Source organism: Oncorhynchus tshawytscha, linkage group LG20 (genome assembly GCF_018296145.1).
Source record: "Oncorhynchus tshawytscha isolate Ot180627B linkage group LG20, Otsh_v2.0, whole genome shotgun sequence".
Classification (NCBI taxonomy): Eukaryota; Metazoa; Chordata; class Actinopteri; order Salmoniformes; family Salmonidae; genus Oncorhynchus; species Oncorhynchus tshawytscha.
The window spans coordinates 13283888-13308230 of NC_056448.1; the positions used below are offsets into that span (position 1 = coordinate 13283888).

The 24343-nt window shown below is 42.8% G+C and overlaps 2 protein-coding genes across 2 annotated transcripts; one reads left to right on the forward strand and one right to left on the reverse strand.

Moving 5' to 3' along the window:
* Positions 1-7053: 7053 nt before the first annotated feature.
* On the forward strand, positions 7054-11302 carry tmem119b (transmembrane protein 119b). Its single transcript, XM_024380727.2, has 2 exons — positions 7054-7289; positions 9535-11302. The coding sequence occupies exon 2, from the start codon at positions 9547-9549 to the stop codon at positions 10456-10458; it is 912 nt and encodes a 303-aa protein (XP_024236495.1). The 5' UTR covers positions 7054-7289; positions 9535-9546; the 3' UTR covers positions 10459-11302.
* An 809-nt stretch (positions 11303-12111) lies between these two features.
* LOC121840190 (iron-sulfur cluster assembly scaffold protein IscU-like) lies at positions 12112-17526 on the reverse strand. Its single transcript, XM_042302210.1, has 5 exons — positions 17378-17526; positions 13444-13557; positions 13183-13293; positions 12920-12998; positions 12112-12785 (listed from the first exon to the last, which is right to left on the reverse strand). Exons 1-5 carry the CDS (start codon positions 17477-17479, stop codon positions 12694-12696), a joined length of 498 nt encoding a protein of 165 aa, XP_042158144.1. The 5' UTR covers positions 17480-17526; the 3' UTR covers positions 12112-12693.
* Between the last annotated feature and the right edge of the window lie 6817 nt (positions 17527-24343).

Genomic DNA, 24343 nt, shown 5'->3' on the forward strand with positions numbered 1-24343 from the left:
CTACGGAGAGTGTGATCATACAGTCATCCGGAATTGCTGGTGCTCTCACATATGGTTCAGTGTTGCTTGCCTCAAAGAGAGCATCGAAGGCTTACTAAGGCATTTAGCCTGTCTGGTAAGCTTGTGTCAGTAGGCAGCTCTCGGCTGGGTTTCCCATTGTAATCAGTGACAATTTGCAAGCCCTGCCACATCCGATAAGCGTCAGAGCCGGTGTAGTATGATTCAATCTTAGTCCTGTAGACGCTTTGCCTGTTTGATGGTTCGTCGGAAAGAATATCAGGATTTTTTATATGCATCCAGATTATTGTCCCACTCCTTGAAAGGGGCAGCTCCAGCCTTTAGCTCAGTATGGATGTTGCCTGCAATCCATGGCTTCTGGTTGGGATATATATGTACGGTCACTGGGATATTACGTACGGTCACTGTGGGAACGACGTCATTGATGCACTTATTTTATGAAGCCAGTGACTAATGTGGTAAATTTTCTCAATGCCAACGGATGAATCGCGTAACACATTCCAGTCTGTGCTAGCGAAAAAGTCCTGTAGCTTAGCATCTGCTTCATCAGACTTCCATACTGAGCATGTCACTGGTACTTCCTGTTTGAGTTTTTGCTTGTAAGCAGGAATCAGGAGGATAGGGTCGTGGTCAGGCGAGGGAGAGCTTTGTATGCGTGTCTTTGTGTGGAGTGAAGTTGATCTAGAGTTATTTTCCCTCCAGTTGCGCAGGTGACATGCTGGTAGAAATGAGGTTAAACGGATTTAATTTTTCCTGCATTAAAATCACCGGCCACCAGGAGCGCCACCTAAGATAAGCATTTTCTTGTTTGCTTATGGCCCTATACAGCACATCAAATGCTGTGACGGCGTCTGACTGTATTACACTGTGAGGTGCTATATGGTCCAATTACACAAGGTACACAACTCCTCCAAGCCTGATGGCTGATGGTCTTGTTCAGTTTATTCAAGCCATCATAAAGTTTATCAAGGGAAAGGATTAAAAACAGAGACTATGGGAGTGAACAAAACCTTTGTTGTTTTACACCTTACTCTGGGTTAGAGGAGGACTTTTTTCATTTGAGTAGACTTTGAATTGCAGATCTGAGTGTTCGACTGCTGTGAATATGTATACTGTTGCTCTTAGAATAGATTCCAGCTTCCTCTTTAAAGTTGTTGGTTGGGCCTCGCTGCACATCTGTCTCACACAGGTAGTAGACCCAGTCCTGGGGCCTCCAAGGGGTGCACGTTTTGTTATTTTGCCCTAGCACTACACAGCTGACTCAAATAATCAACTAATCATCAAGCTTTGATCATTTGAATCGGCTGTGGTGTGTCAGGGCAAAAACCAAAACGTGCACCCCAGGCCCGAGTTTGGGAATCACTGCAGTATAGGAAGAGACATAGAAACCACAAATGGAGAACCAATGATATGTTATTTTATCGTGACATGTTTACCACAAACAGTGACCAAGTTCGGAGAAGTCAGGTGGTCAATCGTTCTCAAACGTAATGCAACCCAATGCAGCCTCTGAGTAGTTATGAGTGAGATTGAGTACAAACAAATGCATCGTTGTACCCAAACATGAATCTGTAAGACAGTTGATAGTGAAGTTCTCATAGAACAGGATGAGTGATGGTAAAAGGGTTTGCTTGTCTTTGGAAACCTTCCCAAATCAAACCCTGATGGTATTTCACTTAACAACAGGAGACAGAGAGGCATGTTTTCACAAGGGCTCTTCATTTTACATGGACAGTTTACTGGAGAGATTTAAGATCTACAATGGATTTCTAGAGTTATTTTTTTAGGAGAATAATTCCCGCACATACACACTTCCAGAGCTAGAAGAAAACCTGGACTTGGATTATGATCGCTTATGACGAATGTTTGTTTTGTCACTGGGCTGTTTAGGGTTTTATGTGGTTAGAATGTTACAGACTTTAATATTATTTCTTTATTTGTTTTCGCTTGAAAAGCTTGATCTTCTGAGGTCTTGATAACTAAACAATCTACCTTGATGTACAATGACCCCAACTGTATGAAGAATATCTAAATTCAGTCAGTGTCAGGAGAATCCAAGGAAATATATGTGATGAAATGTCCTTTACAAGGTGTTAGATTCAGTGAATTCGGAAAAGATTCAGACCCCTTAACTGTTTTTCCATATTTTGTCACGTTACACCCTTATTCTAAAATGGATTAAATAAAATACCCCATCATGACAAAGCGAATACAGGTTTTAAGAATATTTTGCAAATGTATAAAAAATGTCAAACAATAGTAATACCTTAATTACATAAGAATTCATGAGACTTAAGAATTTACCTAGAATTTACTATGTGACTCGAAATTAAGCTCAGGTGCATCCTGTTTCCATTGATCATCCTTGAGATGTTTCTACAACTTGATTGAAGTCCAGCTGTGGTAAATTAAATTGATTGGACATGATTTGGAAAGACACACACCTGTCTATATAAGGTCCCACAGTTCGCTGTGCATGTCAGGGCAAAAACCAAGCCATGTCGAAGGAATTGTGTTGATTGTGTCGAGGTACAGATCTGGGGAAGGGTACCAAAACATTTCTGCAGCATTGAAGGTCCCCAAGAACACAGTAGCCTCCATCATTCTTAAATGGAAGAAGTTTGGGACCACTAAGACTCTTCCTAGAGCTGGCCGCCCAGTCAAACTAGAGGAGAAGGGCCTTGGTAAGGGAGCTGACCAAGAAACCGATAGTCACTTTGACAGAGCTCTAGAGTCTCTCTGTGGAGATAGAACCTTCCAGAAGGACAACAATCTCTGCAGCACTCCACCAATCAGGCCTTTATGGTAGGGTGGCCAGACGGAAGCCACTCCTCAGAAAAAGGCACATGACAGCCCGCTTAGTTTGCCAAAAGGCACCTAAAGGACTCTCAGACCATAAGAAACAAGATTGTATGGTCTGATGAAACCAAGATTGAACTCTTTAGCCTGAATGCCAAGCGTCACATCTGGAGGAAACCTGGCACCATCCCTATGGGGAAGCATGGTGGTGACAGCATCATGCTGTATGGATGTTTTTCAGCGGCAGGGACTGGGAGACTAGTCAGAATCGAGGGAAAGATGACCGGAGAAAAGGACAGATCTTTGATGAAAACCTGCTCCAGAGTGCTCAGGACCTCAGACTCAAAGGTTCACCTTCCAACAGGACAACAACCCTAAGCACACAGTCAAGACAATGCAGAAGTGGCTTCGGGACAAGTCTCTGAATGTCTTTAAGTGGCCCAGCCAGAGCCCGGACTTGAACCCGATCGAACATCCCTGAAGAGACCTGAAAATAGCTGTGCAGCAACTCTCCCAATCCAACCTGACAGAGCTTGAGAGGATCTGCAGAGAAGAATGGGAGAAACTCCCCAAATACAGGTATGCCAAACTTGTAGCATCATACCTAAGAAGACTCGAGGTTGTAATCACTGCCAAAGGTGCTTCAACAAAGTAATGAGTAAAGGGTTGAATACTTATCTAAATGTGATATTTTCATTTTTTTAAATATAAATCTGCACAAATTTATAAAACCTGTTTTTGCATTATTACGGGGTATTGTGTGTAGATGAGAAAAAAAATCGTTTTAATCAATTTAGAATAAGGCTGTAACTTAAACCCCTTTAAACCTCTCAAGCTCTCAGATGTTTGTCCGTTTATTAAATGCTTAAAAAGATATCCTTTCCCTCCATGTGAAAGAAAGGACCGGTTTCCTAGAGACGCCAAAGGTCTGTTTGTCTCCGAGTCCAGTCAAATAGTGTATAGGAAATCCACCGGGCAAAAACTGATTCAATCAACATTGTTTCAATGTTATTTGTCAACGTATTGTGATGTGGAATCTGTTTTAAAATACATTGTATTAGCAAAAAGTAATCAACTGTTTTGAGATTGAAATTTCAACCACAGGATTATGTCACCATGGTAACCAGTTTTTTGACACCCAAACGCAATTCAATATCACTTTGCGATACAGTAAATAGCCTATTAACTTGTCGACAAGTTAACAATACTCTATGCTGGATTCACGTCTCTAACTAATCCAAAAATAAAAGTTAAAGAATAGGATTAATCCAGTGGCTCAGATGAAATTATTCAAGCATTAAATTATTTACATAATGATATTTGGTTGCGTTGTCAACCAAACACAATTCAATAAACTTTTTGTAATACAACAAATAGCCTAAAGTCACAAACTAATGTAATAGTAGTTGTTCAACCTTAAAATGGTAAGACATCCATGGCCACATTTTGAGGTTAGCCTACTGTAACTATAAACGTCTGATGTAATCATAGAAAGCATGTATGTTCAAGATAGCAAAGGTCACAGGTCAGTGGAGAACTTTACAATTGCTGTAATAATCTTCACAAAATCTTGAACAGCATTGATCACTTGCACTATGTACTTTTAATGTATTCTCAACTGCAATCCAGGTCAATTGGTTGTGATATTAGATGATAACACTAAGTTATTTATTGTATCAATCCAAAATATCTGACTATATTGTATCGCCATTTGAACTTTGTTGTGCTTTTAAATGGTAGAAAGTGTAGTGATAACACATTTAGATGTTAACTAACCTAAAAACCAGACATTGTTTTTCCATTGGAATGTGGTTGTGCTTTTAGATGGTTGAAAGCATAGTGATAACACATTGGCTTTTTGAGTGGATGAATAAAGGATGAAAGCTCATTGATCCACGTCTCAACCAAGTAATACCCACATTTCCAAGTTGAAATGACGTGGTGTACCCACTGGAAGGTGATCACAAAGGACTGGAACAGATGAATAAATCATAACAAAACTGTAAATAAATGACAAAGTGCTTTTAAACAAAGGGCAGATGGCTAATGACTGTGTCTGTGGTGATTGAAGCCAGGCGTTACTTCAGTTTTCCAAATATGGACCCTCTGGACTTGTCACTGTAAAACTATGCCCTGTGGTTTGTAATATGCACTGATACTTCCTTTTGTTGTACTATGTACTCATAATAAATAACACAAACATGTATTTTTCACATGCATTCAAGGCCCCTTTTCTGGCGTCAATATCAAAGTTTTTTCTTTGCAGAAGCTGAGATTGACGTCTCAGTCCACATGCTTCATACACATCAACACAATATTATGAAACCGGAATCAAAGTCGGAATTTTCATGCCAGGGAAAGCTGATGCTGAGGGATGTAGACAGAGCTTATAAGACAAATTGAATCATAGACTAGACACTACTAGAGCATGCACTCTGTAACCACCTCACTGTCATGATGACCAAAGAACGGTTGGCCAGTCTGGATGAATCTCAAACATAGTCAACCAGCTGGCCGGCCAAACATACACACATTCTGACCTATAGCTGTGTTTACTCTATACACATTCATATGTGCATGCACACACATACACATGCATGCACACACACACACACACATTCTGGCTTGCTGGTTCTTTTTCTCTCTTAATTGTGGCTACACATTGTGCATGTTTAACTATACTCCATAGAACACCCTGCTCATTGTTTCTGGCAAGGCCCTCAGCACATGACCCAACCCCCTACTTATATCCACACCAACCTGGACTCATTGGTAGACGTAACATATTAAAAATAAATCCGGGACACTCCAATTAGTATGGTATGTATTAATTATTCGATGTCCATCATCCATTTCATATGGTACTTAACAAATTGCAATTCATACAAATTTTTACAGTATGTTACGAATTCCAGTTTGTTGTGGCTAATACTAATGTTAGCTAGGTGGCTGGGTTAAGGTTAGGGTTAAGATTAAGGGTTAAGGTTAAGGGAAGGGTTAGCTAACATGCTAAGTATTTGCATAGACGTTTGTGTTATACGCCCACCCATCCACCCCGACCAACCACCCTCATTTTTGCCTTAAGTAACCTTCTGTTTTAATTAACCATACCAAACGTAGCACACTAGATTTCACTTCACTGGAACTAAGGGGTTTTACGTGTTACGCGCTTCAGTACTCTACGGTCCCGTTCTGTGAGCTTGTGTGACCTCCCACTTCGCGACTGAGCCGTTGTTGCTCCTAGGCATTTCCACTTCACAATAACAGCACTTTCAGTTGACCGGGACAGCTCTATCAGGGATGATGAACTGACTTGTTGGATAGGTTGCATCCAATGACGGTGCCACGTTGAGTCACTGAGCTCTTCAGTAGGGCCATTCTACTGCTATTGTTTGTCTATGGAGATTGCATGGCTGTGTGCTCGATTTTACACACCTGTCAGCAACGGGCGTGGCTAAAATAGCCAAATCCACTCATTTGAAGAGGTGTCCACATACTTTTGTATATATAATGTATCATACTAATTGCAGCGTCCTGGATTTACATTTACTATGTTACGTCAAGTCTATGAGACCAGGCTGTCCACACAAGAAACATGAACCCTTTCCTGTGAGAGACGATCAAACTGTGGCGCTGCATGTCTGTTAACGTAGCTGGTCTGCTGTAAGTCACCAGGGTGTCAGAGGGACAGTGTGGGGCCAAAAAACCCTTTAGCCATAACTATAACCTCGTGAGACTTCCACTCTAGCTAGTGTGGGAGATGTGTGTATCTGGCAGAGTGAGGAAAGTAAGTGAGAGGGTAAGTGCAAGGGAATTCAGCAATCCAAAAGGCCTTGATAGTTTTTGTTTAGGTGGCCCAAAATGCTTTAAGATTGCTAAGTGCATGTAAGAAGACAGAGGGAGTAGCCAAGCGACAAACAATTCATCCAATAAAATGTCTGCAGTTAGTTGAGTCTCTGTCTATTCCCCAGTTAAAACCCTGAACACTTATTTTTTTCCCCCCACTCACTCTGAGCTCCAGCCAGTTTGCTGCAGTGTTGTTGACTCTGGCCTTGAGCATCTAGATCTGGGACAGGAGAGCCGAGCCCCCTGCCCCCACATCACATTAGACTACTGCCTAACAAGAACAATCTGTGTAGAGCCCATGAGCCCAGTCATTTTCTGGGAAGCAAGGCAGCCAGAGAGGGAGGAGGGGAGGGAAGGAGAAAAGAGGGAGGAGGGGAGGGAAGGAGAAGAGAGGAAGGGGAGGAAAGGAGAAGAAAGGGGGAAGGAGGGATGTGTCCTAATGGCAAAAAACTTTTTTTCCCTTCTGTGCCGGTCAGAGAAACCTCCAGTCTAAAATCTGAAACTGTAGAAGTTACTGGAGGAGGTGAGGCAGGCACGTTTTCCCTCTTGTTCTCTCAGTCCATTTTCCTCTCTCAAGCATCCACAGTTCCAGAGGAGCCTTTTCTGTGTGACCACTTCTGTAGGAGGTGAGTAGAGCCACTTCTATTCATTTACTTTCACTGTGCATTTTACCACATAGGGAAACAGATGAAATACTAGCTGATAACATTCTTATCAAATATGAGTTAACTTTAGTGGACAGGTATGACCTCACATGACCATTGCAGTGCAGTTCAGCTACAGTGACAGCATCATGACATGTCTCCAGGCAAGCAGCCCGCCAGCAGGGAATCAGGCTAGTTCAATAGAGTTCCCCAACAGGATGTTCTCTGAGACCAATGGGTTTCCCATATTTGCATGAGACATTGTGCAGATAAACGTGCGGTGAATAGAGCTTTTATTTTTTTGAATTATTCAATCGTATTAAAATGTTTGTATGTCATTATTTCCCACACAAAGGCAGTGCTAAATGTATGACTGTTGACAAATGTCTGATCGTCTCCATCTAATGGTATCTTGAACACTTCAATAGAGATTAATACATCTGTATCCTTTGTGTGTGTTCGCATATCGGCATGTGTGTGAAAGTATACATTGAGGGGGAATGGGCGATAAACTGTAGATGCGCTCCCATCCCCCCTTCCCTGATAAGTGCAATGCCTCATGTGGCCCAGCTTGCACACAGATGGAGTGGGAAAAGGGGGTAAAGGAGGGGGTTGGTTGGTTTATATGGACCAGGCCAGCATTCTAGTCCAGGGCTACATTCAGCAGAGCACAACTGTGGAACATTCAGATAGAAATATATTGTGTAGAAAATACATGCTTCTGACATGTTGAGTAAGGAATCATGACAACTCTGTTAATTACATTTCTATTGGCAATGATCAGTTGTTTTTTCTCAGTCATTGTGAAAGTAAGAGTTAGTTCTTCTTGTTATTGCTAGGGTAACGTGAGGTAACCAGCCCCCTCTAAGAACAATGTCCAACTGCTGACACAAAAATGCAAAGTTTGGTAAAAATGTGGTATGTGGATGATGGTCATGCTAGGCAAACAAACTATGAAGGGAAATAAGTGGCTACAGTTTACACTTTTTTAGTTATTTAATCATTTTTTTGTTGTAAAGGGGCATTTTTCCCAAATACCGGGGTAAAATTTTTAGTTGAGCAAGAGTAGTGGCAGCCAGGGAAAATAGGTGACAGTGGTTTATGTGAGAATTACCCGAGGGAGCTAGTTAACCCACGTTACCGTAGAAAATTGTTTTAAGCCAAATTCAATTTCAGGGAAATGAGCGGTCCATGATTTATTTCTGTGAAGCAGCATGAAAAGGAGCTGTTTAAATAAATATCCAAAATAGTTATTAAAAGATCGGGACAGGAAGCAATGACATTAACATCAGATGACGTGACTCTCACATTGACCAAAAGCAGATTGACAAAATGGGATTAACGTTTTAGTCATGTAACCAAATATCATTGAATGGACAGGAGTGTGGCCTAGATTCGATCAGTTCCGCTTTAACCCACGGAGGTGTAACTGCATTGAAGCTGTCATATCAGCAAGCGACTCGCGGCGTTATACCGATCGCAGACATTTCCACCAAGTCTCATTAGTAGAAATCCCATGCAGCCTTGTTACAAGTTTAACATTGAAATGTGTGTTGTAATCTACAACTCGATTAGGCTCATATGAATTTGTATTATTTAGTCTAATGATGTCATTATTTCCATACTTTTTCATTCTGAACTTGGGTAGGATGAACGTGGGTAGGATGTGTGTGGCTTTCGTGACAATGACCACAAGAGCAGCCGCTCACCAATTTGACAGCTCCAATGCAGTTAATTTACACCTCCGACATCAACTCAACAATGATCTGCTGTGCAGTTTTCAGTTATTGTGGGTTAAGGCCAATCTGATTGAATCGAGGCATTTGTGTACATCTACTGTATCTGTCTGTGTGCATTGCCATTGTGTGTGTCTGCATGTGACATGCTATGATTTGAATCCAGACTTTAAATCCTGCCTGCCTCTCATCAGTTCTCAGCTGCTGTCTTGGTCTTAAAATTACATTTAGGGCTCTACAGCTATAGACATTCTATCAAGAATAGAAATTACTCAGAAGATATGTTCATTCATTGTAGATGGGTGAGGCCTTTACAATGTTTTGTGAAACACACACAAAGCAGTAGATGTTGGCTGTCACTGTTAGACACAAGAACAGCTACATTAATTGCAAACACCTCTGTTGATCAAAATCTGTTTAATTCAATAAGTGGAAATGCAAATTGACAACAGTTACTGCAGCAGCACTGACACTGTTCTTGTTTTCTGCAGGTCCTACAGGAGATGACGTTCCTCATGGCACTTCATCTGATTAGTCTTTCTGTGATGCTCTGGTCCAGCAGTCCCAGTCTGGCCACACCCCTCCCTTTCAACATTTCCTTGGAGGGCAGTGCAGAGGGGGAGGAGCTGGGCAGCCTCATCCCCACCACTTCCTCACCTACCACCAGTGGCCCAGCCTCAGAGTCCCCAACCACCTCAGATGACTCCACTCACATAGAGCACTTCCTGCTCAGCCAGATGGTTCACTTCCTGCAGGAGAACATGCTCCTCATCCTTGTTGCCTCGATCCTCTTCATCACCATCTTCCTCATCCTCTGCTGTGCTTGCATCATGAGCCGCAAGCGGAAGGTCAATGCCTACTACCCCTCGTCCTTCCCCTCTAAGATGTACGTAGACCAGAGGGACAAGACCGGAGGTACCAAGCTCTTCAACGAGGTGCCAGAGAAACCCTCCAATGGGCAGCAGGCTGAACCAGTTGACTCAAGCAAGCAGCTCCAACAAGACATCATGAGGGCAGCCAAGAACCTCCGCACTCCCTCCAAACCTCCCCTGGGTGAGCGAGAGGGAAACAACCCCACACAGATAGCAGCAGCTGCAGAGAAAAGTCCTGATGTGACTGTTCAGGCTGAGGGAGAAATCATAGAGAAAGACAACGAGCCATCAAATGCACCTGAGCAGAGCGAGGAGGAGGTATGCCAGCTCTCAGACAGTGAGGCCCAACACCGCAGCTGCCCCAAGCAGCCAGAGATCCTTCCAGGACAGATAGGCCTAACAGAGGATGACGAGTCACTCACAAGAGCTGAGCTTCCATCTGGCCAAGGGCACTCACAAGCCAAGCAGGAAGGGGATAGGCAGGAGAACTCCACTGTCACGCAGTCTATTCCGTTGATCACTGGGGAGAAAACAGCATTTTAACTATGTTGGACAGTGGACCAGTGGAGGCTGGTGGAAGGAGGAGCTATAGCAGGACAGGCTCATTGTTATGGCTGGAATGGAATCAACGGAACAGAGTCAAATATGTGGTTTACATATGTTTGATCTCGTTCCATTTATTCCATTCCAGCCATTACAATGAGCCCATCCTATATCTCATCCCACCAGCCTCCACTGCATTGGACAATATGTTTGAGCTCAATGGTTTGGACGCTTTTGCATGAGTGACATCTTTAAGGCAAAGCCATACCAAATTATGTCTATTCAGTTGTATGTAATCATATACTTTCGTTTCCCAGTAGCCATCTTTCCATGTCGCTCCCTAAAGGGTATATGATGTAACCTGAGCATACAACCCATAGACGCTGTAGTCTAGTGTTGTTTGTATTTGTACAATGGCCAAAGTTATGGTACTGCCTTTTATTTCCCTCTTCCACTCATTGGTAGAGATCATTTTTTAGGGCAACATGAGATTGCTTTCCCTTTTTATTTAACTAGGCAAGTCAGTTAAGAACAATTTCGTATTTACAATGACGGCCTAGGAACAGTGGGTTAACTGCCTTGTTCAGGGGCAGAACGACAGATTTTTACCTTGTCAGGTCGGGGATTCGACCTAGCAATCTTTCAGTTTTCGACCTAGCAATCTTTCAGTTACTGGCCCAACGCTCAAACCACTAGGCTACCTGCCGCCCCTTGAACAAATATGGATAAGTAGAGGGGAAGTTCACCATGAGCACATTATGGTGCAGCATCTGTAACAACTTGAACTTAGCATGTTTCCTACATTAAGGGAAGTATTTTTGCATTATAAAACCTGTTTATCGTTTGGTTAGTCAAATGTTTATCCCTTCGCTTTAAACATTTCCATTAAAGGGTCAATCCGGAGTTCTAACAATAACAAAGCAGGCACCCAGCCACTTGTTTCAGTAAACAGCTGAGGGATGGGGCTTAAGAAACATAACGACTCTCAAAGTCATAGCTATGGATGCAAGGACTGAGCATCCATGAGATCAAACTGATTGTGAACCATGTTTTGAAGCTATAGTGTTCGTTTACACTTTGTTCAAACATTGAAGTAAAACAAACTTATAGTTGGGGTTCTGAATGGGTACGACAGATTAAGCTCATGAAGCATTTAAGTTAGTCATCAAGAATCAATCCCTCATAAGTATTTTAACAGTCAAAGAAATGTGAAGCAACTGCAGATTGTTGTCCCTTAAAGGGCCAGTTGCTCAGCTGCAGACCCAGGTCCTGGGTCAGAAGTTGGGAAAGCATCCAAGTGTCTGTTCTACTTGTACAATACAGGCTGGTTAGTCCGGTGTGGTTGAAAACATGCACACTCCAAAATGTTTGTAGAGGTGCCGACTTTCCTTCCATAATTGTACTTTGGTTGAATAAAGTAGATTTTATGAAGACAGTAAGAAACAGCAGCATTCTAAAATGTGTTGTGTATTTGGGTAGGTAATGATAAAAGCAGAACCATTTAGCTGAATGTATGAAGTCACATATTTAACATGGCTGTATGCTGCCATCTAGTGGAGAAATACAGCACTTCAATTTATCTGGTAGTATACACTACATCTGACAAATACCAGGTAATACCAAAAAAACTGGTTGACTAAAACAGACATGCAATACTCCTTACGCATTACTTTATTACTTTCCATTAAAACCAGGAATTATGTCTGAAATGTCACTAAACAATCAAAATAGATACCTTGATAGTTTGCTACCATTTTACATCTTCCGCATTACATTTCATCATTGCTATCAAGCCATTAGTACAGGAGTGTTGATGGAATACTAAGACAAACTTCTAAGGCTTATTCAATACATCCACCACTGCATCCAGAATCACTTCCCAATGGAACACACCGATACCATGACAAAATACTCAAGCACAAAGCAAGCAAACTCCTGTACACTCGACTCACTTCACATTTTTCACTCCTGAAAATAAGGCTTACTTTGTACCAATCCCCCAATCAGTGCGTTAATGTGACAGGCTGGAGTAAAGATTAAAAAAACATAATGCCACAGGGGCTTGGTGTGTACACTGTGCCATCTATGTACGTTGTATGGGTGGACATAACATGAACTAATTTAAGGTGCCCCATATATATAGAAGAATGGTGGAGTGGGGATCCAGGACTATACTTTGAGTGTCCCCTTGGTAGTAGGGTGCAGGACACTGGTGTTCAGACATTGGCAAAGCCCTCAGTTGCTGGCGTTGACCGCCTCAATCTTGCCATCCTGTTGTTTGAGACGGTAGTCATGGAGGGCAGCTTTGATGGCATCCTCAGCCAGCACTGGAGAAAAGGGCACAGTCAGGAATTTCAAATGGTTTTAAAATGAGGTTTAAAAAAAATGGTTTAGAATTTCACAACTTGTTAAACAGTTTGGAGAGAACAGCCTTAGATATTAGACTGAAATAAGAGCTTACTAGAGCAGTGAAGTTTGACCGGTGGAAGACAGAGCTCTTTGGCAATATCCGTGTTCTGTATGGTCAGTGCTTCGTCAATCTGAAAGCCAAGCGAGCAACATTCCATCAACCAAGAAATAAACTCCACCCAACCATGATATGTAACAAAAGGAACAAACAAGCAGCGTGGCAGAAAAGACTGAAATGCAACATTCAGACAGAACAGTGAAAGAGGAAGCAGAGGAAAGCAGAGGAAGTGTCATGGGTGCAGAACGTTCACTCACAGTTTTGCCCTTCACCCACTCTGTTACCAGGGAGCTGGAGGCGATAGCGGAGCCGCAGCCAAACGTCTTGAACCTGGCGTCCACAATCTTCCCACGATCGTCTACCTCAATCTGCAGAAAGGAAAGGAGTCATTTCATTCAAATGGTGACTTTTGTCCACAAATGAATTCATAAACAATGTAGTCACGTTACTAAACACATGCTTGGTAACTAAATAGAACATGCCGCTTCTCTGCAAATCCTCCAGGGGACCAAACGTACCTGCAGTTTCATCACATCTCCACAAGCTGGGGCACCCACCAAGCCTGTACCCACATTCTTGGAGGTCTTGTCCAGGGACCCAACGTTCCTTGGGTTCTCATAGTGGTCCACTACCTAAAAATTGGAAAAAGGAAGGAAATGTCATGGTTAGTCATATTGTTGATTCCACTTAATTCACAATTATGATTACCCTCTCTTGGGAACATTCCCTGCTGCTGTCAAACATTCACATAACAGCATCCGTAATCACATTCCAACTGTCTCCCAAAAAAAGCAGGCTCAAGGCTGAGGCCTCTTGCATTGCTGTTATGTAACAAGTTGACGTTACGTAAGGCAAATTAAAATAAATAGATTAGGACAGGGCTCCACTGCGCACAACAGTAATTCCTGTTGCAACCTCCCTCCCCCCAGATGTAATAGCCATGATGCGGAGTCATTCTCTACACTATTAAACAATGCTGGGAACAAAGCTTTTGATGAGATTACGAGGATTGTCTGAATATCCTAAAATATCAGGGCCTCGTTTCCCAGAGCCTGAGTAGCATTAAGATCATTGTTAGAACCATCTTAAGATGCATCTTTAGTAGCCGAGCCGTTTCTCAAAACCATAGTTACTGAAGTTGCACTTGAAAACCCTTATTTACCTCAGACCACTCATAGAATAGCTAAGTGTGTCATTAGATGCTTGTTTTTGCCATTCCGTCACTTTACACACAGAAGAGCACCGTTAAACAAAGTCTCTCTGGAACTGCCGATAACTTCAGAATGAAGTTGACTACAAATATGTCTTTGCAACTGTAACAAATAAGCAAAGGATAAGACAATGCTTCAAATGAAAACCATGGCTGAAAAAGAACAACATTTGAGAAATGCAGGCCTATGTTCATTCAATTTAGTAATATAATATTCTAGGCTACTGTCAAATTTTGCTTCATGTGCTCAAATTTTTATTTAGTGCATTATAGGGTAAGCATTTAGAATGAGCCACCTCAATTTGCATCCATAGGTGGCAAACTCAAAAAAAGATACATCCCTTTTTCAGGACCCTGTCTTTCAAAGAGTTTTTGATTTTTACAAAATGAACTTCACAGATCTTCATTGTAAAGTGTTTAAACACTGTTTCCCCATGCTTGTTCAATGAACCATAACAATTAATGAACATGTGGAACAGTCGTTAGACACTAACAGCTTACAGACGGTAGGCAATTAAGGTCACAATTATGAAAACTTAGGAAACTATAAAGAGGCCTTTCTACTGACTATGAAAAACACCAAAAGATGCACAGGGTCCCTGCTCATCTGTGTGAACGTGCCTTAGGCATGCTGCAAGGAGGCATGAGGACTGCTGATGTAGCCAGGACAATAAATTGCAATGTCTGTACTGTGAGACGCCGTAGACAGCGCTACAGGGAGACAGGATGGACAGCTGATCGTCCTCGCAGTGGCAGACCACATGTAACACCTGCACAGGATTGGTACATGCAAATATCACACCTGCGGGACAGGTACAGGATGGCAACAACTGCCCGAGTTGCACCAGGAACGCATAATCCCTCCATCAGTGCTCAGACTGTCCGGAATAGGCTGAGAGAGGCTGGACTGAGGGCTTGTAGGCCTGTTGTAAAGGCAGGTCCTCACCAGACGTCGTCGGCAAAAACGCCACCCATGTGCACAAACCCACCGTCGCTGGACCAGACAGGACTGGCAAAAAGTGCTCTTCACTGAAGAGTTGCGATTTTGTCTCACCGGGGGTGATGATCGGTTTTGCATTTATCGTCGAAGGAATGAGCGTTACCGAGGCCTGTACTCTGGAGCGGGATCGATTTGGAGGAGGGTCAGTCATGGTCTGGGGCGGTGCGTCACAGCAGCGTCGAACTGAACTTGTTATTGCAGGCAATCTCAATGCTGTGCGTTACAGGGAAGACATCCTCCTCCCTCATGTGGTACCCTTCCTGCATGACAATGCCACCAGCCATACTGCTTGTTCTGTGTGTGATTTCCTGCAGGACAGGACTGTCAGTGTTCTGCCATGGCCAGCGAAGAGCCTGGATCTCAATCCCATTGAGCATGTCTGGGACCTGTTGGATCGGAGGGTGAGGGCTAGGGCCATTCCCCCCAGAAATGTCTGGAAACTTGCAGGTGCCTTGGTGGATGAGTGGGGTTACATCTCATTAGATGTCGACCAATTAATCGGAATGGTGGATTAATTAGGGGCGATTTCAAGTTTTCATAACAATTGGAAAACGGTATTTTTGGACACTGATTTAAAAAAAAATATATATATATTTTTTTTTTACACACACACACACACACACACACCCACCCTTTATTTAACTAGGCAAGTCAGTGAAGAACACATTCTTATTTTCAATGACGGCCTAGGAACGGTGGGTTAACTGCCTTGTTCAGGGGCAGAACGACAGATTACCTTGTCAGCTCAGGGATTCAATCTTGCAACCTTACGGTTAACTAGTCCAACACTCTAACCACCTGCCTCACGAGGCACCTGACTGTTACTCGAATGCAGTAAGAAACCAAGGTAAGTTGCTAGCTAGCATTAAACTTATCTTATAAAAATCAATCATAATCACTAGTTATAACTACACATGGTTGATGATATTACTAGTTTATCTAGCGTGCAAATAATCAATGCAGTGCGCATTTGCACATTGCGCCAACGTGTGTACCTAAGGTCACAGTTATGCCTTTCTTAAAATCAATACAGAAGTACATATTTTTAAACCTGCATATTTAGCTAAAATAAATCCAGGTTAGCAGGCAATATTAACCAGGTGAAATTGTGTCACTTCTCTTGCGTTCATTTCACGCAGAATCAGGGTATATGCAACAGTTTGGGCCGCCTGGCTCGTTGCGAACTAATTTGCCAGAATTTTACGTAATTATGACATAACATTGAGGGTTCTGCAATGTAACAGGAATATTTAGACTTATGGATGCCACCAGTTGCCACAGAACGGTTCCGTATTTCACTGAAATAAACTTCTTGTTTTCGGATTCGACCATATTGCTGGCAACAATTTAATTATGCCCCCCCCCCCAACGTTTGCTGACACCGGCCATATTCAACGGGTGTTATTCTGCCCTCTGGTACGCTCAGGCAAGTGCTCTGAAATCGGAGTAGATAGCCAGAGCGAAGTAACAAGTCATAAATGTGCTCTTCACCAAATGTAATACCATTTCATATTTTGAACAAGAGTAATAGTTAGTATATTACATTTACGCAAATCATGAACGCCTTTAAAAATATCTATACATTTATTACTCGACGTCACTCGACTCGACGTCACTCCATTCGACGTCACTCCATTCGACGTCACTCCACGTCACTCGAGTCGAGTCGACGTCACTCGAGTCGAAAATCAATTAAACTACGTACTGCCAGGGCTACCACTATAGATGCCACGTCACTGCACGTCACCTAACTAGCTAATGTATTTACGCTAGGTACCGGTTACCAAAATAGCTGTGGAATTAGATAACAGCTCAGGACAGAACAGATTAACCGTCAAGTAGCACTTGTCTCACTCGACATGCTGCTGTACATGAAAATTGCATTGGCAGGAAAAAAGTGAACATAAAACGAACATGTTAAATTACAGTTAACTAGCTACCTTTAGAGTACTCTAAATTAATACTAGGCAAGACATATGACGCATGTTACCTAAGCTACCGCTTTCTTTAATGAATATATTTCAACTAGCTAACGTCACTGTATGACAAATACATAACAGTTCATCAATGCTACCTTTGCTTCTGTGCAAGTTCAGTTACCTAATATTAGGTAATTAACCTACTAAATTAGTTGCCTAACGTTACTGCGCCAAGCCATTCATGTTGTTGGAAGAGTTTACGACCGCAACAGTGAAACATGGTTGAATTTGTCAGCTATCAAACACAGCTAGTTATTTTTTACCTTCTTGTGGTAGGCGGCTTGGGCTTTATATTCCGGGGAAGAAAGCCTTTTGATCACAACAAGAGGGGTGATGCACTTCTTTGCTGCTACTAGACCCGCCATGTTCACGGTTTGTCTGAAATGACGTAGTCTGAAACCATGGGAGCGCCTACCTTTATGGTGCTTTCAAGACAACTGTGAACTCTGAAAAATACGAGGTCAAATCATGACGTCTTTTGGTTTTATTTGTATTATTAATTTAACTAGGCAAATCCGTTAAGAAAAAACTCCTATTTACCAGAAGTCAAAAGAGCTCCTGCGGGAACGGGGGCAGGGATTAAAAATAAAATACGAATATAGGACAAAACACACATCAGGACAAGAGACACCACAACACTAGGTGAAGAGAGACCTAAAAACGACAACATAGTATGGCAGCAACACATGAAAACACAGCATGGTAACATCACAACATGACAACAACATGGTAGCAGCACAAAACATGGTACAAACATTATTGGGCACAGTTAACAACACAAAGGGCATTGAATGTAGAGATGGAGACAAAACGGTCCAGTTTGAGTGTTTTTTGCAGCTATCTAGCTTTGTGTGTGCTTTGGGGACCGTTAACAGAATGTGACTGGCAGAACGGGTATTGTATGTGGAGGATGAGGGCTGCAGTAGGTATCTCAGATAGGGGGGAGTGAGGCCTAAGAGGGTTTTGTAAATAAGCATCAACCAGTGGGTCTTGCAAAGGGTAAACAGAGATGACTAGTTTACAGAGATTATAGAGTGCAGTGATGTGTCATATAAGGAGCATTGGTGGCAAATCTGATGGCCAAATGGTAAAGAACATCTAGCCATTTGAGAGCACCCTTACCTGCCGATCTATAAATTACGCCTCCCTAATCTAGCATTGTTTGGATGGTCATCTGAATCAGGGTTAGTTTGGCAGCTGTGGTGAACGAGGATCGATTACGATAGAGGAAACCAAGTCTAGATTTAACCTTAGCCTGCAGCTTTGATATGTGCTGAGAGAAGGACAGTGTACCGTCTAGCCATACTCACAAGTACTTGTATGAGCTCCAAACCCTCAAAGGTAGTAATCACACTGGTGGGAGAGGGGCATTCTTCTTACCAAACCACATTACCCTTGTTTTGGAGGTGTTCAAGACAAGGTTAAGGGCAGAGACTAAGAAAGCTTTGTTGTAGAGCGTTTAACACAAAATCCAGGGAGGGGCCAGCTGAGTATAAGACTGTATCATCTGCATATAAATGAATGAGAGCACTTCCTACTGCTTCAACTATGTTGTTGATGTAAATTGAGAAGAGCGTGGGGCCTAGGATCGAGCCTTGGGGACCTCCCTTGGTGACAGGCAGTGGCTGAGACAGCAGGTGTTCTGACTTGATTCTGCACTCTTTGAGAGAGATGGTTAGCAAACCAGGCCAAAGACCCCTCAGAAACACCAATAATCCTTAGCTGGCCCACAATAATGGAATGGTCTACCGTATCAAAAGCTTTGGCCAAGTCAATAAAAATAGCAGCACAACATTGGTTAGAATCAAGTGCAATGGTGACATCATTTAGGACCTTTAAGGTTGCAGTGACACACCCATAACCTGAGTGGAAACCAGATTGCATACCCAAAAGAATACTATATACATCAAGAAAGCCAGTCAGTTGATTATTGACAAGTTTTTCCAACACTTTTGATAAACAGGGCAAAATAGAAATTGGCCTATAACAGTTAGGATCAGCTTGATTTCGCCCTTTAAATAAAGGATGCACCATGGCTACCTTCTAAGCAATGGGAACCTCCCCAGAGAGGAGAGACAGGTTAAAAAGGTCAGAGATAGGATTGGCGATGTTAGGTGCAGCAACCTTAAAGAAGAAAGGGTCTAAACCATCTGACCCAGATGTTTTTTTGTGGTCAAGTTTAAGGCGCTCCTTTAGCACCTCGGACTCAGTGACCCCATGCAGCGGTAGGAGCATCGGGGACAGTCACATTAGAAGGGGTAGAAGATGAGTAAAATAATAATCCTGACTTAATGAACTGGTGATTAAAGAGCTCAGCCATTTGCTCCTTGTCAGTAACAACCACATCATCAACATTAAGGGACATGGGCAGCTGTGAGGAGGAGGGTTTATTCTCCAGGTCTTTAACTGTTTTCCAGAACTTCTTGGGGTTAGACCCACAGAGAGAGAACTGCTCCTTAAAGTAACTAACTTTGACCTTCCGGATAGCCAGTCAGCCTGTGTATGTGTGTGCCAAGCCATTTGCCAAATGGAATTCTTGAGGTGGAGTAACTCTGCCAGATCACGGTTGAACCAGGGGCTGAACCTGTTTTTTATTCTCATTTTCTTTATGGGTGCATATTTGTTAAGGATACCACTGAAAATATCTTCAACAGGGGGGGATCAAGCTGATTCTATACCAATCTATAGAAGCCAGATCAAGAAGGAAGGCTTGCTCATGAAAGTTTTTTAGCAAGTGTCTATGGTAAGTTAGGACAGGTTTTTTCACTGAGCAGAAAACACCAGACTGACACCTATCAGGATAACAGTTCGGGTTCGCACCCCCTTGTTTCCTGAACAAGAGGCCGAAGCTGGGGTGCCATCAGCCGAGGCGTTCATTCGACGATGTCACCTTACCTGGATCAGAGTGCGAAGATTGTTTCCTGAGTGAGTTTGAGACTTAGTGTTTGTTGTTATTTCCAGTGTACTGTGATCCTGCGGCTACTGTTTCATTAAAGTAGTAAAGTATTTCTGTTTATCCTTAACCACTGATTCCTCGTCTGGTCTCTTCTCTGCACCTGGGTCCAACCTCACCACATCACAGCAGTGTCAGGGAAAGGTGTTGAGATCGACCAAGACAAGACACAGGCAATGAAAGACTATCCAACCCCCAAAGACAAAGTCTCTCCAGGGGTTTTTGGTGTTAGCTGGCTGGTATCCCAAGTTTATCCCACTCTTTGCTGACCTGGAAGCAACTTTAAACCAGCTGAATGGCATAGAATGGAAGTGGACAGAGCAAAGACAGGCCAGTGTGGATGCTCTGAAGGGTGCCTTGCAAGACCCAGTTGTGTTGGTTCAGCCGAACCTCTCCTTACCCTTTCAACAAGTGAAGTGGAGCTGAGGGCCATCTTAACACAGACCCCAATCTTAACCCAGACACCAAAAGGAGAGAAGGTGATTGCCGCAGATTGGAATGTAACTAATATACTTCTGAGGCACTACCTTAAAGGAGTAAAGTTTGAAGTGTATACAGACCACTCTGCCCTCTCCTAGGTGCTCAACTACATCTCGCCTGACTCAATGGATCCTAAACGCCAATTTATGCTTGATCCAAAAATGTGGTCGGAGGCTCTGTATGGAGGGTGTGATGCAATAGTGGAGCCTCCGGAGGTATGCAGAGGCCAAATTGAGCTCCATACTGCATCGCCGTGTGCCTCCCAAATTTTGTAGCAAAGCGGGGGGCTCTGTAAGCTCCGCATTGACATGATTGGTTGACGGTAGGTGGGTGCGGGAGGTCCTGTATAAACACAAACTCACTTCCTTGACATCTTCCTTGACAAGAGCTCAAAATAACACCAATATTGACAGCAGATCAGAACACATCAGGTTTAAAGACCAGCGAGGCACCCTCTATTGTAGAGTTCCCTTGAAGGATGATGGGGAAAAGTACCTGTTGGTTGTTCCCAGGCATTAATCTCCAGTTTCCTACACTACTTTCATGACAACCTTCTAGGGGGTCCTCTAGGAAAACTGAATACCTTACTACATGTTTTAGAAGTTGCCTGGTTACCCAGTATCCGTAAAGAAGTATGGGAGCACATAAAGTCCTGCACCATCTGCCAACAGTATAAAGTAGACAACAACAAACCAGGAAACACACTTGGAGCCGATGGAACCGTTTCCACCCAGTAAGAAGAACAGAAATGTATACCTGCTCGTTATAGCATCAAGTGGTTTGATATGTTCCCTCTGGGGGACAGCAAAACACACCATATTACCAAAGATCCTGAAAAAGGAGATCATAATCTAGTTGGGGGTCCCCCGATTTCTTGTGTCCAACCGGGGTCCCCAATTCACCGGCCAGCTGCTCTCTGAGCTACAGTATGTGAGTCCTGGGGATCACTCAAAAGCTCAGACCCAGCTACCAACTTACCTTACTGAACAGGTGAAAATATAATCTGTTAACATTGTAATATATTTGTATTTTATTTCTACGTGTTTTTTGTTGCATTTTTAAACTTTATTTTTTGGGGTTTTGAATGCTCTAGGGTTTGATCACTATCATGTGGTCTTGACTCTCAGTTGCAAGATCGTGATGAAAAGTTTATCTTTTGGCTTGATAGCTATAATGTTGTTAAATCATCTTGGAAGTATTACACCAATGACTGCATGCTGTGTCCAGAGGTAGCAAAGGAAGAATGCTCCGAACCACTGCTAAGAGGTGATGGCTTTTTGTGTGCTTTTCAGCAGCTGGGCATCACCCAGGTGAGTATTACATTCCTGGCAATGGAGGACCAGTACCAGAGGAGTGGCTCCAATGGAGTGACTGACCATGGAGTGACTGTGGCAGAAGCTATGTAAAAATGTTACACATAGAGGCCTAACTAAATGAGCCACTACAGTAGTCGGCGAGACGGATACCTTGTGAGACTGCATCTAGGAATCGATAATCGGATGAGCTTCGTTCGAGACTATCCTATCAACGGGACATTAAAAACTTAAATTTCCTATTTTTCACGAGTTGTGGCTGAATAAGGACATGGATAATATACAGTTGGCTGTGTTTTCTGTGAATCGGCAATACAGAACAGCAGCCTCCGGTAAAATCGGGGAGGTGGGGCAGGGGTCTTTGTCTCTGTATTAACAACAGCTGGTGCCCGATCTCTAATAGTAAGGAAGTCTCGAAGGTTTTGCTCTCCTGAGTTAGAGTACCTCATGATGAGCTGTAGACCACACTATTTACCGAGAGAGTTTTCATCTATATTCTTCGTAGCTGTCTATGTACCACCACAAACCGATGCTAGCACTAAGGCCGCACTCAACAAGCTGTATATAAGGTCATAAGCAAACAAGAAAATGCTCATCCAAAAGCAACGCTCATAATTGCCGGGAACTTTAATGCAAGAAAACTGAAATCCGTTTTACCAAATTTTTGTCCGTGCAACTAGAGGGAAAAAACTCTAGATCACCTTTACTCCACACACAGAGACGCATACAAAGCTCGCCCTCCATTTGGCAAATCCGACCATAACTAAATCCTCCTGATTCCTGATTACAAGCAAAAACTCTAAAAGGAAGTACCAGTGACGTGCACAATACGGAAGTGGTCCGAGGAAGCCAGGACGCGTACTCAGAGCATGAGCTGACCAGCTGGCAAATGTCTTCAACTGACATTTTCAACCTCTCCCTGGCCCAGTCTATAATACCTACATGTTTCAAGCAGACCACCATAGTCCCTGTGCCCAAGAACGCCAAGGTAAGCTGCCTAAATGCCTACCACCTGTAGAACTCACATCTGTAGCCATGAAATGCTTTGAAAGGTTGGTCATAGCTCACGTCAACACCATCATCTCAGAAACACTGGACCCACTCCAATTCACATACTGCCCCAACAGATCCACTGACGATGCAATCTTTATTGCACTCCACACTGCCCTTTTCCCACATGGGCAAAAGGAACACCTACTTGAGAATGCTGTTAATTGAATACACCATAGTGCCCTCCAAGCTCATCACTAAGCTAAGAACCCTGGGACTGAACACCTCCCTCTGCAACTGGATCCTAGAATTCCTGATGGGCCACCTCCAGGTGGTGAGGGAAGGCAACAACACATCAGCCACATTGACCCTCAACACGGGGGTCCCTCTGGGGTGCGTGCTTAGTCTCCTCCTGTACTCCCTGTTCACCCACGACTGTGTGGCCACGCACGACTCCAACACCATCATTAAGTTTGCCAACAACACAACGGTGGTAGGCCTGATCACAAAAGATGAGGAGAGCATATAGGGAGGAAGTCAGAAACTTGCCAGTGTTGTGCCAGGAAAACAACCTCTCCCTCAACGTGAGCAAGACAAATGAGCTGATCATTGATGGTTTTTGCGACTGCACTTGAAGAAACTTTCAAAGTTCTTGAAATTTGCCAGATTGACTGACCTTCATGTCGTAAAGTAATGATGGACTGTCATTTCTCTTTGCTTATTTGAGCTGTTCTTGCTATAATATGGACTTGATCTTTTGCCAAATAGGGCTATCTTTTTGGTATACCACCCCTACATTTTCACAACACAACTGATTGGCTCAAACGCATTAAGAAGGAAAGAAATTCCACAAATGTACTTTTAACAAACCACACCTGTTAATTGAAAAGCATTCCAGGTGATTACCTCATTAAGCTGGTTGGGAGAATGCCAAGAGTGTGCAAATATGTCAGCAAGGTGGCTACTTTGAAGAATCTCAAATATACAATTTATTTTGATTTGTTTAACACGTTTTTGGTTACTACATGACTCCATTTGTGTTATTTCATGGTTTGTCTTCACTATTATTCAACAATGTAGAAAATAGTAAAAATAAAGAAAAACCCTGGAATGAGTAGGTGTGTCCAAACTTTTGACTTGTTATGTACATATTAACTCAATTACCTCGACTACCCTGTACCCCTGCACATTGACCCGGTACCGGTACCCCTTGTATATAGCGGGATTGTTATTTTTAATGTGTTGCTATTTTTTTCTTTAGCACAATTTTCTTACTTACTTTTTTAAAACTCTGCATTTTTAGTTAAAAGGGCTCGTAAGTAAGCATTTCACAGTAAGGTCTACACCTGTTCTATTCGGAGCACATGACAAATAACATTTGATTTGTATGTAAGGAATATGTATTTTCGCACTTACGTAACAAGAGTGTGCATGGTCGTTGTGAAGAGAGGTATCCTTGACCTTTCCTCTCAGCAATCTAAAAAAAAAAAAAA